At 44.2% G+C, this 19394-nt stretch overlaps 1 protein-coding gene across 3 annotated transcripts; it reads left to right on the top strand.

The window, feature by feature from the left end:
* The first annotated feature begins 659 nt into the window (after positions 1-659).
* TMEM35A (transmembrane protein 35A) lies at positions 660-17872 on the top strand. 3 transcript variants are annotated; one of them, XM_028715615.2, is made up of 3 exons: positions 660-815; positions 6228-6429; positions 16523-17872. In XM_028715615.2, exons 2-3 carry the CDS (start codon positions 6310-6312, stop codon positions 16907-16909), a joined length of 507 nt encoding a protein of 168 aa, XP_028571448.1. In that variant the 5' UTR covers positions 660-815; positions 6228-6309; the 3' UTR covers positions 16910-17872. The 3 variants fall into 3 exon arrangements, with proteins under 3 accessions (XP_028571448.1, XP_028571449.1, XP_028571447.1); XM_028715616.2 differs by lacking the exon at positions 660-815 and adding an exon at positions 5518-5625; XM_028715614.2 differs by lacking the exon at positions 660-815 and having other exon boundaries at positions 6120-6429.
* The last annotated feature ends 1522 nt before the right edge of the window (positions 17873-19394 follow it).

Genomic DNA, 19394 nt, shown 5'->3' with positions numbered 1-19394 from the left:
CTGGGACCACACCACCATTGCCTTTGCTGTGCCTCAGCACCCACCGTAAGGAGATAAAGCTACTCTCCAAGATGCTTTGGAGGGGAGCATGCTTTAAATGCATGGTGTGTACATAGTTATGTCTCAGGGGGAAAACAAAAGCAGTTGTGCTGACTTATATGAACGATGTCAAATTCCACATTAGGGCCCTACTATGCTAGGCCAGTCAAAATGTTCCAAAAGGGTATGCAAGCTTTCCAGTTCTCTGGAAGACTTCATTGGGTTGATGGTAAACAAAACAAGGTTGGTTTTGGACTAAGACTCTTAGTTTTTGCTAAAGATGGAGCTTCTAACAAGATTATTTATTTATTTTTATTTTTACAATGGGAGGAGGGAGTTCCCTAAATTCCTGGATTTAGTGAAAGTCTGAATTAATTAAGGTTTGATTCAACTTTGCCAAACACAGAAACCCCATGATTTAGTTATGCTAAATGAAGGGCAGTATACTACTACTAATAATAATAATAATAGGTAGTATACTACTACTACTACTACTACTAATAATAATAATAATAATAATAATGACGCTGGGAGTCTCAAGAGTTATCCTGAGCTTATTTACTGAGTTGCTTCCAGTCCAGCCTCAGAATGCCAAGACTGCAGTCCTGAACCCACTTACCTGGCTGGGAGTGATCACTCTCAAGGCTCATCTGGAGCCCCGCCTAGATAAATCCAGAACTGCATTGCCAGTCACATTTGAGGCAAGGAGACAGGCTGAAAGTGAATGATGCCGGATGGCCATTGAAAGGCATTGGTGCCCTTTTGGTTGGCTACAGGTACGTGTGCAGCTCAGGTATGTTTGGTTGGCTTCAGGATGTGTGCAGCTCAGAGATATTGGGGTTGCCCAGAGGGTGGGCTTTAGGGGCCTTCCACAAGCAGCCAGGCAAGAAAGAGTTGAACAAAATAACTATTTATAGACTAATACAATCTTTCTCACATTAATTCTTACAAGTCTGGCTGATGAAGAATTGATCAAGATTGGCTGATGAAGCATCTAATGAAACATATTGGTTATCCAGAAACTGTTCCGGCGATATTTGGTGACAGATTATGTATATATCAAACTTTTGAATTATTCTACTGCCACTGGTGAAGAAGATGTAGAGACTTTGGTTGCAATTTCTGATCATTTGTATTAGTCTATAAATAGTGTTTAGTGCCATTGTTATTGGCCATCGTGTTGTATTATTTTGTTCAGCTCATTCAGGCAAGAAAGCGTTAGCATTGGGATGGCAAGTGCCCTGCATTAGGGTGAATCTGGATCCTGCACCCTGATCCTCCAGCCTCTCGGTTAAAGCACACCCTGACAAGTGTCTTTTTGGAATGGCTATAAGAACTGCATTAGGATGGCTTGAATCCTGAGCCATGATAAAGTTTAGACTTTAAAAACTAAATATATTTTTGTGTTGCTTTCTAATGGCTGTTTGGGCAGGTAATATTTTGTGTGTTTGTAGATGGTTCCTAAAATCCACTGGGGAGCTTATGGGTCCAACAATAGCCCCTTCTAGGATCTTTTCCTTCTCTTCAGGGAAATAATCTGGGTTGCGCTATCTGGCAGTTTAACAGTCCAGTTCTATTTTTTTAAAAATTCCACTCCCTCCTGATTGATTAACACTCCATGAGCTCTGATTGGCTTCTACGGTATCCAATAGGACAACCCATGGTCTGTCAGCAGTGGTCGGGTCCAGAGGCAATAGTGAGTGGGGCAACAAATGTCAGTTCTGCCTTTGTGCAGTAGGCTAGTAGTCATTCACACACCGCATCATGTGCCTGCCAGTAGAGAAAGGCTGGAAACGACACAAATATAAATGAACAAGTTGGACTTGCAGCAAAATGTTAACATGTGGTGTGTGCCAGTGTTCCAACCAGCCAGCCAGCCACGGCCTCTCTCAGAATATCTCATTCTGTCTCTCCCCCCGCCCAACCCAGTTTCCTAGGATTTTCCCCTCCAACACTCAGTCAGCATTCTGTGGCTCAGTCCTTTTCCAGGGGATTTAAAAACATTTTTTTGCACTTCTGCAAACCTTGCTTTTCCTTGCTCACACCTCCCTCTTGTGTGGAAATGTTGTCATTTTAGTTTGGAAGTCAGAAACTGTTAGTCTATATCCAGGATGGGGAACTTGTAGCCCTCCAAATGCTGGACTCCCAACTCCCATCATCACTGGACATGATTTTTAGGACTGATGAGAGTTGGAGTCCCAATATCTGGAAAACCACAATTTCCTCATATATAATTTACAGTGTTATGAGTTTGCGGGTGCCAGACACCCTAAATTCCTGGGTCGAGTAGGTGTTAGAATTTAATCAAGGCTTGGAGTGTTAAAACAGGGTGCTAGACATGAGTGTATTTTTTTCATGGGGGGGGGCATCAATACAGCTCCTTGCCAAGGGCGCAAGGGACCCTAAGTACACCCCTGAATGCAAATCTAGGAGAGGAGGGAACTGGAGGATGGGGGAGAGAAAAGAAATTCAGAATGAGTGGAAGGGAAAGACAGTAACCCCCTGAATTATTATTTTTAAAAGCAACCAGATTGTACAATGCATGCAAATCATACCTTTTTGCATAATTTATTCCAGTAATATGTTGGATGGACGCGGGTGGCGCTGTGGGTAAAACCTCAGCGCCTAGGACTTGCCGATCAGATGGTCGGCGGTTCAAATCCCCATGGCGGGGTGCGCTCCCGTCGTTCGGTCCCAGCGCCTGCCAACCTAGCAGTTCAAAAGCACCCCCGGGTGCAAGTAGATAAACAGGGACCGCTTACTAGCGGGAAGGTAAACGGCGTTTCCGTGTACTGCGCTGGCTCGCCAGATGCAGCTTGTCACGCTGGCCACGTGACCAGGAAGTGTCTGCGGACAGCGCTGGCTCCCGGCCTCTTGAGTGAGATGAGCGCACAACCCTAGAGTCTGGCAAGACTGGCCCGTACGGGCAGGGGTACCTTTACCTTTACCTTTACCTTTAATATGTTGGATAGATCAGTTGGTAGAGCATGAGATTCTTAATCTCAGGGTTGTGGGTTCAAGTACCACATTAGGCAAAAAAGATTCCTGCATTGCAGGGGGTTGGACTAGATGACCCATGTAGTCTCTTCCTATTCTACAATTGTATGAAAAGGATTTATCTCTGAATGTGGTGAGTGAGGGGTTTTTTTTGTGTGAGGGGTGCTGTTTTAAGTTGAATGCACACTGAAGCATCAATAGATTTAATAAATTACCCAGAATACTTGCATGTAACCCACAAATAGTAATCAGATTAGATTCTTCTCTTAGTTTAAGGAATCCTGCCGATGACAATTTTGTTGAGCATTCATGCTGCTTTGCAGTGTACCTGAAGGAGCATCTCCACCCCCATTGTTCTGCCCGGACACTGAAGTCCAGCACTGAGGGCCTTCTGGCGGTTCCCTCACTGCGAGAAGCCAAGTTACAGGGAACCAGGCAGAGGGCCTTCTCGGTAGTGGCGCCCTTCCACCAGACGTCAAAGAGAACAACAACTACCAGACTTTTAGAAGACATCTGAAGGCAGCCCTGTTTAGGGAAGCTTTTAATGTTTGATGTATTATAGTATTTTAATATTTTTTTGGAAGCCGCCCAGAGTGGCTGGGGAAGCCCAGCCAGATGAGTGGGGTATAAATATTAAAATTATTATTATTATTATTATTATTATTATTATTATTATTATTATTATTAGCGTACAGCTTACATAGTGGTTAGACTGTGTCCCCTTTTTTCTGAGTATTTGTTCTGATTTGCTTGCAGTGTGCTTATTCAACAATGAGCATTCATCCTGATTTGCTTGTGGGGTGTTTGTATGTCTTCTTATTAATCATTAGTTCATCCTACAGTTTTCAGTGCATTTCCCTGTCACTTTCCAAAGTGCAGGAAGTCTATTTTTATTTTATTTTTAAAAAGTGGATTTGTTTCAATAGAGCAATCGAGCACTTTAATTGTGAAAACCCTAAAATTTTCAACACTATACCAAGATACTGGAGAAATAAAAATTGAAAACCACCCTAGTAATGTGGTGGCGGAGAAAGATGAGGAGGCATTCCAGTTAACCCTCCCTAAAGCGTTCCAGAGATTGCAACCATATGTTGCTGCTCAAAAAGTGTCAACCTCATCCACGTTTTTAAAATTCCCACCCACTCTTTCGCTGTCAAAGAGCATAGCTAATTCTACCAACTGCAAATCTTAAATCTGTGTAATTAACCTAGAACTTCAAAGCTACGCAGGAACAACTGCATAGTTGGGAAGCATCTTCCAATGTTATCTAGCCCATCCCACTGGCATTTAATGCAGCAGGATTTCTTGGGGAATATACCCACACCCCCAATAGGCTTTCTTGCATACACTCCTTCCATTGAGTTAAATGGAGTTAACAGTAAAGCCCAGCTCCAGTCTGTATGATAGGCAGTCTGTAAGAGGCCTCTTGATTGGCTGGGCTATGTATAAAATCAGCTGTGGACCTGAGTGGGGCAAGTCACCACCTCTCAGCCTAACCAACTTTACAGGGTTGTTATGTGGATAAAAGATGGGGGGGGGGGGACTTGTAGGCTGCCTTGAGTTCACTGGAGGAAGGATCCTGTTTCCTGTCCATACATGATCAAAACAGAGCAGATCCTCCTACAGACTACGCTTGACTACAGTGGCTTCAGACTGGGTATCTCTCTAGCTAAGGCTGCTCACAGATCTGGTCTGGCCTTGACAGTTTCCTTTGATGTATGAGATTACAAATTCAGTCTTGGGATCTCTAATTAAAGGAGATCATGTAAGAAGAGGTAGGAAAACCTGCCACTATAATAAGCCAAAATAGACCATACTGTCTAGATGGGCCAGTAGCCTGGTTCTGTATAACTTTGATCATATTGGCTGCAAAACAGGGCAAAGCCTCTATTTTTAAATATCAAGTTGGTGCAGTGGCTGGCCCTGTTTTTTAGGAGCTTCAGAAATAAAAGTTTTCATCTGCTGCAATCGACCCTGTAATAATTCTTCACCAACAATCTTTTTCTGAACACACTAATCAGAAATAGTGCCCACTTGAAATTGGCAAGGTGTCTTCTAAATTATTGATGCAATAGACCAAGACACCCTCTTGTGCAAGTTCTGCCAAAACAAACGGGAGAAAGAGCTGGAGCTGACCCTAGATTGCAGTCAGGTTGTTAATGAATGTACTGAAAATCCATCTGCTTTTGGTCCTCAAGAATTTATTGTTTGCAGAGGAGTGGCAAAACTGAAACGTTTGTCAGCATTCATATATCTCTCCAACAATTCTTTGGGATTTCCCTGCAGCAATACTCCATCATCATCATCATCATCATCATCATCATCATCATACTTAATGTGTATATAATACTTGAGAGGTCATTATCTCAGTAATTATGCAGCTATAGAAAGCATCTGAGCCCTGTATAATCTATACTGAAGATATTTGGGGCTCAATGTCGGGGAGCTGTTAACGCTGCCAATTTAAAGAAGAGCAAAATTGCTACTCCAAACGGTATTCAGTACAAATTTGTGCGTGGATGAGGAATTGAGGTGTGATCGTTTGTTCAACGTCGTGGGAAGATAGGAAGAGCATAGTAGCCAGCTAAGGTACTGGAAGAAGGAGAATAATTCGTGAGACAATTTCCTTGTGCTAGACAGAGATTCTTGGGCAGCTAGCTAGTCGAAGCTCCTAAATGCCTTCATGTCTACACTGTACTGCGTCTTAGATTTGAATAGCTCCTGAGGTTCCCCCAAGGATTAAAAATAATAAATGGGGCGGAGAGAGCTTGGAATAGCAGACATTTGTGGCATGTTACAATCGGGGGGGGGGGTTTGTTGGGTTTGGGGTTTTTTTTTTTTTTGGAATAGAGACAGGTTTGGAAATGCAAGATCTAACCATCACATTATTAGAAAGAGGAGAGGTTGCTGCTATGAAACGTAATGCAGCAGTCGGTGTGTGTATTAGGCTATTTTGCATATTGCCTTTTGGGGACAGGAGCTGTTGCAGATTTCACAAAGGTTTCCAAATAGCTTTGGAACAGGAGTGCTATAGCAACATCCTGGCTTTTTGTCCATAATATTTTCCTGCCCGTTCCGTAACAGATGTCGCCTTGCTGTTGTCGGGAACGTGGGACATTAGGACCCAGAGGCTGCTGAACAGGAGAGGCAGAATTGCTTCTCTCTTTTGTCATCTTCCCTTGCCTCTGCAGCCTTCCTCTCCTGATCTCCTTCAATGGTGACTGACCATCTCTTACACAGCCAGGGAGCCAAACCACGGTAGGACCAGACCCGATGGCCTCTCCCAGGACTATAACAATTGTAGCCCTCTCGGTAGCCTTGGGGCTCTTCTTCGTCTTTATGGGGACCATCAAACTGACCCCCAGGCTCAGCAGAGATGCCTACAACGAGATGGTGAGTAGTACATCAGGGGTGGGAGACATCTTACTGCCAGCACTGGCTGGCATTCATCCTCTTGCAGCCGCTGCTGTCTGTTTCTATTTGCAAGTAGCATCAGCCATGTAAAAAGAAGGCAGCTGTTGCTGTGAATGTGCCAAGGGTGGGAGAAGGGAAACAAATGGGTACCACAGAATGACATCCTCATCCTTATTTGGCTGGGAATAGAGATCAAGAAGCCTGAACCTCCCTTTGCGGCTGTTGAAATTATATTTCTTGTTAGCTGGTGGTTTGGCTCCTGTGGCATTCATTTCTAAAGCTGCCCTCCACCCCCACAGCAAAAACACCTATAAATTGAGAAGGGCTACCGGAACAGGGGTGAACAGGATGGGGGAGAGCTCTGCAAAAAGATAAATGTATCTGATCTGAGAAGACTCGATCGCAACATGGGTGCATTTTCCCCATCAAGTGAAGTGGCGTGGAGGGTGGCAGTCCCAAGTGATTTTTTAGGATTGTGAGCAAGGTAGCATAGGGCACTGGATCCCTGTTCCCTCTCCTCAAAATGATCTAAAGTGGATCACCTTCCCAGGCGAAGGACAGAACCAGCCCAACAGAACAAGGCAGCTCATATCAGGGCATGAATTCTGAGTACCATTTAAAGGCCACAAACTGTTAAAAAAAATTAGCATATTGCCACTCTATGGGGTATTGTGGATATTTTGCTGAAAGTACCAAAATGTATTGGGTCAACTCTGTCAAAGGGTAATATGATTTTGTCCGCTGCCTGCCCTCTAATTTCTTTCCCAAGAGAAGGTTCTGGAAAATGACAAATGTGGGTCCTTCATAAACCTGGGATTTCTGGCTGAGATGGTGCCAGTCTTCCAGTTAGTCAACATGCTTCCATTTCCTCCTGTTTCTTGCCTATAATTAATCCACCAGCGAGCCCCACCTATGTTGCGATGCAGGAAACCAAAGTGTGACTGCCCATCATTTAGTCTTCCTGCTGCTACCACCTCAGCTATGTTTTGCCCATCTATCCTAGATACATTATTTCTTTATGAAAATGGCTAGAGTTTCTTGGAAGTCCTAAGAAACAACTATGGAACTTTCTGACATGTTCTAATTTTTCCTTGCCTTGCTGCACAATCTGGAATATCGGGGGGGATATGGATCTCCTCCACTCTGCTTGTGCCAAGCTGCCTCCTTGAAGGACTGGCAAAATACTCTGGAACCCTTGAGAAAAGGGCAACCATAGGAATGTTCAGTTATGTCAGGCTGGCTGTAAAGCACAAATCTCATCAGCACTGTACTTCATTTCTTCCCCTTTCTACCCTTACCTTCTTATTAATGAGATTTCAGTATCACTAGCATCAGTGACCTCATCAACACAGTCTTTGGTTTAATGAGGGTTTTTGTGATGGCCCTTTAAACAAATGCACACAAAAACAACCCTTTTCATCTGTTATGTTACCGTCTAGAATTATGGTTAGACAACTTTGGTTTCAACAATATCTCAGAAGAGCCAGCTGCAGATTTCATCTCCCTGCTTTCCTATTCTTCTGCATCTCCCCTCTTTGTATCTTATTTTGAAAATCATGCAACGTATGTCTTAGTTTGCTTTTTCCTTTTACTAATAATCCTAATCTCATTAATAATAATAATAATAATAATAATAATAAAATCAAAATTGATATTAATAGAAATAATAATAATATCAATATTAATAGAAATAATGCCCATTATTTTCTGGCTGCCCATTATTTTCCTTATAAGCAAGATACAGTGGTACCTCAGGTTACATACGCTTCAGGTTACACACTCCGCTAACCCAGAAATAGTGCTTCAGGTTAAGAACTTTGCTTCAGGATAAGATCAGAAATCGTGCAGTGGTGGCGCGGCGGCAGCAGGAAGCCCCATTAGCTAAAGTGGTGCTTCAGGTTAAGAACAGTTTCAGGTTAAGAACGGACCTCCGGAACAAATTAAGTACTTAACCCGAGGTACCACTGTACCCAACTAACTGATGCTTGGAATTTGCAACATGGTCTGCTTTTCAGTTTGAACTTGTAACTTTCAGATAAGAAAGGTGGCAGAGAGCAGTGTTAGAACCTTAAACCAAGGTTGCAGTTGCTAAAACAGGTTGTAGTCGCTAGTTGCCATGTTTGAGCAAAACGGTTCTGAAATCTTATTTTTCAAATGATGGACTGACTGTGATTGATTCTCAGTAAAACAACTGCTAGTTTAAGAACTTTGAGAACTTAAAGAAGAAAAGTCATTTAAACCAGGGATAGTCCATGTATATATTCGAACCTCTTTTTCTTAATGGTGATTGCTCCTGCTCTGGCTGCACAGAAAAAGCAAGTTGGTTCCAGAAATTCATTCTGATTGTGCAGAAAAAAATGTAAAACGGTCCAGATACAATGATCCTCAGATGGTGAAGGTATCAGGTGCCATCCTGGCACCCAGGTATCTTCACTTATTCGCAAATGGTCGAAAGCCAGGTGCAAAATGCTCCTCGCACCTGGCTAATTTCAAACATTGGCAGAGAGTGCAGATTGCTCTGACTTACTCTTACTATGACCCCTAACTCTCCTTTCAGATAATTTCTTCCTTCTGATTACTCCTATGATGTGTGTGTTACATTTGGGGAGCTTTCTCCAAGTGAGAAAGTGAAAGGTTCCCCCAAATGAGTGGTATGCATTATTTCATAACTAATGAATAACTTAACGGAATCAGTGCCATTTTCTTCTTAAATGAATGCCAAGAGTAATAGATAGAGCTGATTTCGTTCATTCATTCATTTCCCCATATCTTTAGATAAAAAGGCCCCTAGGGTGGCTTAAGTAAAGGTAAAGGGACCCCTGACCATTAGGTCCAGTCGTGACCGACTCTGGAGTTGCGCGCTCATCTCGCTTTATTGGCCGAGGGAGCCGGCGTACAGCTTCCGGGTCATGTGGCCAGCATGACTAAGCCGCTTCTGGCAAACCAGAGCAGCGCACGGAAACACCGTTTACCTTCCCACCAGAGCGGTACCTATTTATCTACTTGCACTTTGACGTGCTTTCGAACTGCTAGGTTGGCAGGAGCAGGGACCAAGCAACGGGAGCTCACCCCATCGTGGGGATTCAAACCGCCGACCTTCTGATCGGCAAGTCCTAGGCTCTGTGGTTTAACCCACAGCCTATGCACCCTTGTGTTTGTCCCGTGTTTGTTGCGGAATCAGATCAAGCATCCATCAGCGGAATGAAGTTTTTCCAATTCAGAAGTAAATAGTGGGTTATTCCTGAGGAAATTGGCAGGCCAAAAAAACCCCAACCCACCTCTCGGAACCAAAGTCACTTCAAAATTCAGGACAAACAGAAGCATGGATGGGCCCTAAAACAAGAGAACCCCTGCCCACAAGCTTACAATATAAACAAACACAGCACACAAGAGAAAAGGGACATGGAGGGAAGATGAGATGGGGAATCAAATTCAGGCATCAGTTCTTGAACACTTGTTCTTATAACTAGTAGCTGGCCCAGTTCAGGGGTTGGAGGTGCCTGATGGAGCTTGTCTGTCACAGTAGAGCTCTTGGAGTGAGCTCTGCTTCTCACCTCTCCCATTGAGTAGGCTGATGGAATGGTTGCTCCCAGGTGACAGTTGAATGAAAGGAGGCCTAATGGTGCTATTTTTTGTGACTTCATCCCTGCGCCTCACCTTTTTTTGGTACAGCAAATGCCTTCAAGTAGCTGCCTTCAAGTAGCTGCCAAGCTTCCCAGATTCTGCAGATATTCATGTTGGTTCAAGGGAAAAAAATATAGGCCTAAAGAAGAATTTCTGGATGCCCAGATCCAAGTTTGAGGTAAATCCAAGTTTGATGAGAGAACCTCCAACAGAGATTTAAAATCACAAAACATGCTGCAAAGTAAAGTGTGGAAATATAGGCTGTTAGACCTTTAAAATATCCCCTTACGAGTTCCTTCCAAAATTTCTCTCTTCCCCCAGCATAGAAAAAGACCACACATTTGGAAAGTTAAAAATAGTATACTTACAAGCTCTCCAAAGGTCAGGTTTATGTGCTTTTCCATACAGCATTTAGAAAAAGCTGTGCAGGCAGTAAAACTTGGCTTAGTTATGGTGGTGAAAGTTCCTAAATTATTTGTATCAGAACTCAAGAATGGCTTGTGAGAGCCATGCAGTCTGAATTTGCAGCAACCAGCTCAGACCTCTACACATGGTGAGCTTCACAGGTAGATTGGAGGGTGAACGATAGGCTTGATTGCCCATTTCCTCCCAAGGTAAGGGAAGTTCACCTAGCTAAGCCTGGCAGGACAGCTTACTCTATGGTCTTAACTCCTTCCTGCATTAATTAGACTTAAATATGTTGATTATATGCGACGCGGGTGGCGCTGTGGGTTAAACCACAGAGCCTAGGACTTGCCAGTCAGAAGGTCGACAGTTCGAAGCCCTGAGACAGGGTGAGCTCCCGTTGCTCGGTCCCTGCTCCTGCCAACCTAGCAGTTCAAAAGCACGTCAAAATGCAAGTAGATAAAGGGTCAGGGGTCCCTTTACCTTTATGTTGGTTATATGGGACGTGGGTGGCACTGTGGGTTAAACCACAGAGCCTAGGACTTGCCAATCAGAAGGTCGGCAGTTCGAATCCCCGCAACGGGGTGAGCTCCCGTTGCTCAGTCCCTGCTCCTGCCAACCTAACAGTTCGAAACGACGTCAAAGTACAAGGAGGTAAATAGGGTGGGAAGGTAAACGGCGTTTCCGTGCGCTGCTCTGGTTCGCCAGAAGCGGCTTAGTCATGCTGGCCACATGACCCGGAAGCTGTACACCGGCTCCCTTGGCCAATAAAGCGAGATGAGCACCACAACCCCAGAGTCGGCCACGACTGGACCTAATGGTCAGGGGTCCCTTTACCTTTACCTATGTTGGTTATATGAGGCTGGTTATCCCACAATTTCATTATACCAGGACATTTGGAGATGGAGTGGGGTGGGAATGGCAGCCTTCAGTGCAGTCAACTATTTTTGTGTGTGTTGACCATCAAAAAATCCAAGGCTTTCTGGGGAAAGAATACGACAGCCTCCTAAAGGACCTCTGTTGTTGTTGTTTTACCTTTATTAGCATAAGTTTAAACAATAAAATCATACAAAGTCATCCAAATAAATTAATAATCCAGTTAATGTTGTTGCAAGAAGCAGCAACAAATAATACTAAACAACAGTGTGAATAGCAAAACAAATGTGATATTAATAAATTAATAAAACAAAATTAAGAAGAAGAAGAGTTTGGATTTGATATCCCGCCTTTCACTCCCTTTAAGGAGTCTCAAAGCGGCTAACATTCTCCTTTCCCTTCCTCCCCCACAACAAACACTCTGTGAGGTGAGTGGGGCTGAGAGACTTCAAGGAAGCGTGACTGGCCCAAGGTCACCCAGCAGCTGCATGTGGAGGAGCGGGGAAGCGAACCCGGTTCCCCAGATTAGCAGACTACCGCTCTTAACCACTACACCACACTGGCTTAATAATTTAATAATTTAATAATGAAAATGAAATGGACACCCCTCTACTAAATTCAACCTCACATTATTTTGTGATGGCACCTCTGTGACTTGCATCTGTAGGGAGAAGACAGGGGCAGGCATAAATATGCACTCAATGTTGCTATGTCTATCTGCTTTGAAGTTTGAGTTTCACATACAGCTGGTAACATATAAAAATTAAAAGTGTCCATATCAGAAAAAAACTGAAAAGCTTGCCTCGATAGATGTTTGACTTTCCACGCCATAGTTTGAAATGTACACCTTAACTCTTAGGAGCCATAGGAAGCTTTGCGAGAGAAAATAAGAGAGATTTGGGGAAACCATTTCCCGTTCCCGAGGAAATGACATTGCAGGCTGGGGCCAAGCCCTACCCACGCGCACAGGGAGAGATAGCCCCTGTGCCATCGGGGGGGGGGGTCCTCGGCTGTGTCATCCCTGGCCGACCAATCCGGACGGTCCGGAGCATGGCGCGGGCTATTTAAACTGCCCATGACCGAGGACTCACCCCCTTTTCTTCCTGCTCACTCAGTTCTCCCTCCCTCCCTACGGTTAGGCTCTTTATCTCTTAACCTTGCTATGGACCTCGGATGGTCACCTGTCAAAGGGGCCTGGTAGGAATGTTTTCCACTTGGTAAATTGGCACCGGCCATTTGGCTTTTTGCCTACCTCGTAGCAAATCGTCACAACTTTGTAAGGTTTGGCGGTTAGGCATTGGAGTGTTTGGTTGAAGGGGAGGGGAGGTAGTGGCCATCACTTACCCCTCCTAATTCAAGGGTATTCCGCTAAAGGAATCTGAGGGATGTGGTCTCTGTCCAAAGCCCCAGACAGGAAGCTAGGGCCATGGCACAACACCTAGCGGTCACCCTGGGGGAGTTCCTAGTTGTTGTGCATCAGCAGGGCTCCCCCTACTGGTGGTTAACCCTTCCAAGACTTCCTGTGGATGCACAGGAGTCAGATATAGTCGTGTGGTTTCCAATGCCTAAACCAATACCACTCGCATTCTATAACCAATAATGTTGTGGCCTTTTTCACCCATTAACCCAAAATACTCTTTCATGTGTCTTTATTCCAACATCCCAGGTTGGGGGGGACGGGGACCTTGCCACGCAAGGTGGCCCTACCTGTACTTACATACCAACCTGAAAGCATCTGGCCACCTCCCCCCCAAAGGTGATTGTGTGTATGTGTGAGAGAACGAACTTAGACAGATTCTACCAGGTGTGGATGTGGAGTCCACTATAGGGTAAGGTGTTAAGCTTCTAATCTCCTTCCTCTGTTTTCAGACCTGGATGGTGGAAAGTGGGTGATGGATGGTGGATGGTGGACCCACACATGGTAGATGTTGTTGAATAATTTCAGTTGTATATGTGCTGTGGGGTTTGTGTGTCTGCATCTTGTTTGACCTAGTGTTATAAGAAATAAAACTGCTCCTTTCCCCTTATGGGGTACCCAAGAGCCCATATAGAGTCCTTCTGTAGGTTCTCTATCAGCAGGAGAAAATAACAGAGACCAACCAGAGAATATTGAGAAGCAAAGCAGCAAGTAAGCCTGATCTTTATTAACTGCTGCAGCAGGGTTCTCCCCCACACACAAGAGAGAGGAGGAGGACCCAGAACAAAGGTGTGCCCGCCCTTATATAGACATTTTAAATTACCCACCCTGGAGTCCAAGACTACCCCCAGAAACATCATACATACATCACAGAAGGGGTATAGCCCACGACCACCCCCCAATACATCATACCTAGGTAAAGGTAAAGAGACCCCTGACTGTTAGGTCCAGTCGTGGCTGACTCTGGGGTTGCGGCACTCATCTCGCTTTACTGGCCGAGAGAGCCGGCGTACAGCTTCCGGGTCATGTGGCCAGCATGACTAAGCTGCTTCTGGCGAACCAGAGCAGCACACAAAAACGCCATTTACCTTCCCGCCGGAGCTGTACCTATTTATCTACTTGCAATTTGACGTGCTTTCGAACAGCTAGGTTGGCAGGAGCAGGGGCCGAGCAACGGGAGCTCACCCCGTCACATCATACCTACATCACAGAAAAGGCGGTCTACAACAGAAATCTGAAATCTCCTGTCTGGCAAATTACCTGATTGCATTATCTGGGTTTTGACCACTCCTTTGTTATTATAACTGCTTAATTCCTGAATCTAGGTCACAGGCTCACACCCTGCTCATATCTTGAATGTGCCCTTAAGACAGGATTTGTGAGGACAGGATTTGTGAGGACAGGATTTGTGAGGAAAGAGACAATGGGGAGGTTTCCCACTTTGACCTTGCAGAGAAATAGTTGAGGTCAATTTGTTCAGGACCTTTTCTATGGGGTTTCAGACATGTGGTTTATATATACAGTTACGAACATTTATTTTTTATATATATGACCTTAAAATTCTTATAACACTAGCAATGTGAAATGAGGATGTTAGTGATTCTGAGCATGTGTAGAATGAACAACAATCTGTAGGGCAGCCAGTTTCCTTTTTCCTGAAACGGGGATAAGGCTTCCCAATCAAAAGGTTATTTTCCTGGTCAGTTTAGAAACTGGTACCTCTTTTTTGTTGTTCTTGTTGGGGACAAAATTAATCAAGAAGAGAAACACAATATTGCAAACTAAGTACAGGGGGGAAATCTATTGTTTTGGGAATATGGGAGTTAATCTGGTTAAATCAGCAATAAATCTTAGGCTGCAATACTAGTTCCACGTACATGAGAGTAAGCCCTACTGAACTCCACTGGACTTACTTATGAGTAGACGTGTTTAGGTTTGTACTGTTAGTTGCTTAATTGTAGGAACTTCAATTATTTTAAATTGGGGAATTTCTTTATTTAAATCTGCATACATTGCATCAATTCTTCGGCAATCAGCCTTCTTTATGGTCCAGCTCTCACTTCCAAACATCACTACTGGGAAAACCATAGCTTTAACTATACGGACCTTTGTCGGCAAGGTGATGTCTCTGCTTTTTAAGATGCTGTTTAGGTTTGTCATTGCTTTTCTCCCAAGAAGCAGGCGTCTTTTAATTTTGTGGCTGCTGTCACCATCTGCAGTGATCATGGAGCCCAAGAAAGTAAAATCTCTCACTGCCTCCATTTCTTCCTGTTCTATTTGCCAGGAGGTGATGGGACCAGTGGCCATGATCTTCGTTTTTTTTATGTTGAGCTTCAGACCATATTTTGCGCTCTCCTCTTTCACCCTCATTAAAAGGTTCTTTAATTCCTCCTCACTTTCTGCCATCAATGTTGTGTCATCTGCATATCTGAGGTTGTTGAATTTTAAGCATAACCTTGCTAGCGTGTGAAATGAGTGCAATTGTGCGGTAGTTGGGGCATTCTTTGGCACTGCCCTTCCTTGGGATTGGGATGTAGACTGATCTTCTCCAATCCTACTGTAATGTGCTATAGGAGAGGCTACCCTTGTACTTGGTTCAGAAGCTCCAGCTAGTGCAAATTGTAGCTGCTAGAATGCTTAGTGGGACACTTAGCTATGCAAATATTATTACATCAGCACTGTGAGATCCCTGTTTTGTGGAACATTTCCCCCAGGAAGACATGCTTGGTTCCACCACTATCAGTTTTTATTCATCCAGCTTTTGAACCCTATTTTGGAAGGTAATGTATGTTTGCAGCCTCTTCTTCTGCTCATCTTTTTAGTGAGGTGGGCTAGATCAGCCCTGATTTACATGTTACTGGTGGGCATGTAAGGATGTTTTTACACTTGCTTGTATACATGTTTACAATGTTTGTTTCTGTAAGTCACTTTGAGTCACTTTTGTGAAAAAAACGTGCAGAAGGAGGAGAAGCAGCTGCAGCTATTGAGCCAAGTTCAATATTTGTTGTTGACTTTTGAAGTTTTTGAGAACTTGGGCCCACACTACCTAGCTGGCTACTTCTTCTGTTACAGAACAAGCTTATATTTCATATATTCCAAGGGGACCTTGCAGGTCACTTTACAAATGGTGGATTGTCACTTGGCGACAGTGTAGAAATGGGCCTTCTCAGTAATAGTACCCAACCTCTGGAATGCCCTCCTTCAGGCTGGAGGCAGCAAAGACTTTTAAATTCCTCATAAAAACTTACATGCTTACTTCAGCTTTCTTGAACTCTGACTCTTACTTTGTAATTTGTTTTTCCCCCCATGCATATATTTGTGACATATGGTTTTTAGGAAATGTTATTGAATGTTATTCTATTTTATTCTATTTTTATTGTTTTTACATAACCTGCTTACATATTTTCATTGTATTAATCAGTACAACATTTTATATTCAATAATTAATAGCCAGGGTAGAAAGACTCTGCCTCAGTGAATGACACAGGTGACTGAGAACTCTTCAACACTATGGTGGAAGAAACTGAATATAAGATGGAAAATCCCATCTCTGCATGTGCTAACAGCTTCTTTTTATCTGACTTGTGGCTTTGCTTTATTATGGGCAAGACTGATCTTCCTCTCACAGCTTTAATCAAGTAGAAGCTGTACTCCACTTAGAGCCTGTATATTTAGATGGGGGGGGGGGGGAATCTGTATGTCAGATCCCAATCAGTACTGAATCCCATGTTGTTGCTGCTTTTATTTCAGAAACGAGCCTACAAGAGCTATATCCGTGCATTGCCCATGCTTAAGAAGATGGGGGTCAGCTCCATCATTCTCCGCAAGAGCATTGGAGCCTTAGAGGTGGCCTGCGGTATTGTCATGACACTTGTCCCTGGACGCCCCAAGGACGTGGCTAACTTTCTGCTGCTGCTGCTTGTTCTGGCTGTGCTTTTCTTCCACCAGCTGGTGGGTGACCCACTCAAGCGCTATGCCCATGCCCTGGTCTTTGGAATCCTGCTTACCTGCCGCTTGCTGATCGCCCGTCAGCCTGAGGAGCAGTTGCCAGAGAAGAAGACCCTTTCGGTGAATGGAGAGGAGCAGCCACCTCTTGCGGAGGCAGCCCCAGAAAAGGGAAAAATCAAGGTGTCCTAGTGGGAAGCCAATGAGGGACACACAGGGACCCTCCAAGCAGCTCTCTCCAAAACCTGAAAAGATTTGCATTTCTTTTTCTTTTTGTGGTTTTTGTAAAGGGTTACCTTTTGGAGCATGGGGAAAACCTTAATCTGCCAGCTCCACAACAGCTTGGCTTGTGCACTCCAAACCTCTAGAGCTGCTCTCTCCTGTGTCCCACACACATGTAGACATGACTTAATTTAATGGTTCTAGAGGGGAATAAATGTACCATGTGGTGTGTGTGTGCGTGTGTGTGAGTGAGAGAGAGAGAGAGACTGAACTGCTTAACTTGAACTGCCTCTGCATCCGTCTGTATTCTTCAGAGGCAAAAGGCATGGGAAGTTCCAACCCTGTGCTTGCTCACCTTCCCAGTACTTTGCCCCTGTTTGCCTAGCATCTAGCACTGGAGTGACAAACTTTTTTTTTCCTGCTTCAAATGAGCCAAGTGGTGCATCCCACCCACCTATCTCAGCAGAAAATGCTGTATACCCAAGAATAAACCCAGCAGTCATTCCCCCAAACCCTTTCTACTCCCAATTCTCACTGTCTGCTGCTGTCAAAAGATCAGGGACTGCTCACTGTCTGCCTACACATAAAACTGCTTTTTCAGCCATCCATTCACTCTAACTTTAAATAAGTGACAGGTTACTGTGGGTGGGTGAGGGCTTGATGCTAAGAACAGGATTCATTTTCCATCCAACATGGGAATCTACTGATGAGCCAAGACATAGTCAGGTCCCTGTTAAGAAGCTGCTTCAATTGTTTTAGTGTTGAGCTTGGAGGGCAAATAAACAGAAAGGTTAAACTGTCCTGGGAAATAAGGTTTTTAAATGGTATGTTGCCTTTTTTGGTATTGTCTGGTTTGCATTCTCCACCTCCTCCTCCCTTTCTTTGCCCTCCCCATTAATTTATAAAAATAAACTTTTTGAAATTTGAAGGAAAGTGTCTTTGTAAATATTTGAATTTTCATGTGTGTGAAACATACTTAGGATTGAAATACCTTGCATCTGCCTGTGACTTCCAGCTTGCTATTAGTAACATGATTATTTATTCTTGGATGATAGAGGGAGTGAGCCAGGAACCCCTCAAATTATATGGGCCATGGATTCTTTCAACTTGTTATGAGCTCTGATGTGACTTCTCTGAGTACTGGGGTTGTTATACTAGAATAAGCCCTTAAGATGATATTCCTGGATAAGGGAAGAATCAGGGCTTCAACACAATAAATGCTGCTGGTGAATTTTCCACCTCAAAAATGACTATGTGAAAGGACTGTGTGACCAACTCTTAAGACTCCATCCTGCAGAGGTAGAAGAGGCCCCATAAGCAATGGTCATTCATCTACAGCAGGGATGGGCTAAGCTTGAGAGACATGGTCCACATTTCCTTCCTTTCACTGCTGGATGGGGAAAATATGGAATATGCATTCACAGCAAGCTTGTGAGCCAGGACCTTCCCACAGCACTGTACCTAAAGACTTAATATGGTAACAAACCCAGGTCAATGAAGAATCCAGCTCATGTATGTCCAGATGGTAACATTAAAGAATTCAAATGATTACTCTAGACCAGTTGATTTTGAACTATTTTGTTAGAATCCCTGGGGTTTAAAGCTTATGGGGATCTTGACTTTTTCAGTCACTTTTTCAGATAGCTCGACTACTACTACCAATTACCTCCTGCAGAGTATAGCCACAAAAGAGTTTTGGGAGAACTGTAGGACAGGCTTGCAGTTCATTCAGGGCAGAAGCAATGGGAGAAGGGCCATAGCTTAGTGGTAAAGCACCTGCTTACATGCAGAAGGTCTCAAGTTCAATCTGTTGTATCTCCAGGTAGAATGTCCTCTGTCTGAAACCCTGGAGAGTTTTTGCCATCCATTGTAGACAACACTGAGCTAGATGGAGCCATAGTGTGACTCAGTATAAGGCAGCCTCCTATTGTCCCAGCAACAAGCCTTTGCCATGCACAGTAAAGGTAAAGGGACCCCTGACCATTAGGTCCAGTCGTGGCCGACTCTGGGGTTGTGGCGCTCATCTCGCTTTATTGGCCGAGGGAGCTGGCATACAGCTTCCGGGTGGGTCATGTGGCCAGCATGACTAAGCCGCTTCTGGTGAACCAGAGCAGCACACCGAAACGCCATTTACCTTCCCGCTGGAGTGGTACCTATTAACCTACTTGCACTTTGATGTGCTTTCGAACTGTTAGGTTGGCAGGAGCTGGGACTGAACAACGGGAGCTCACTCCATCGCGGGGATTTGAACCGCCGACCTTCTGATCGGCAAGTCCTAGGCTCTGTGGTTTAACCCACAGCGCCAGAGGACTCCTTAAATAAATTTGCCTTGGAAAGGGATGCTGAAAATTAGTCAAAATTAGAAAGCACTGGGACAACAAAACAAAACACTGGGACACAGTGCCTTTAAAGCACAGACCTGTGCCTAGGAAGCATGGGGCACAAGGTAACTGTG

The sequence above is a fragment of the Podarcis muralis genome, chromosome Z (assembly GCF_964188315.1).
Source record: "Podarcis muralis chromosome Z, rPodMur119.hap1.1, whole genome shotgun sequence".
Taxonomy (NCBI): Eukaryota; Metazoa; Chordata; class Lepidosauria; order Squamata; family Lacertidae; genus Podarcis; species Podarcis muralis.
This window is presented reverse-complemented; position numbering and strand designations above follow the sequence as displayed.

What these genes read in the sequence shown, in the direction of transcription:
- TMEM35A (XM_028715615.2), top strand. Translation starts at nt 6,310, where the DNA reads ATGGCCTCTCCCAGGACTATAACAATTGTAGCCCTCTCGGTAGCCTTG. An exon ending in GAGATGCCTACAACGAGATG is followed by an intron (nt 6,430 to 16,522) that starts GTGAGTAGTACA and finishes CTTTTATTTCAG; the next exon opens with AAACGAGCCTACAAGAGCTA.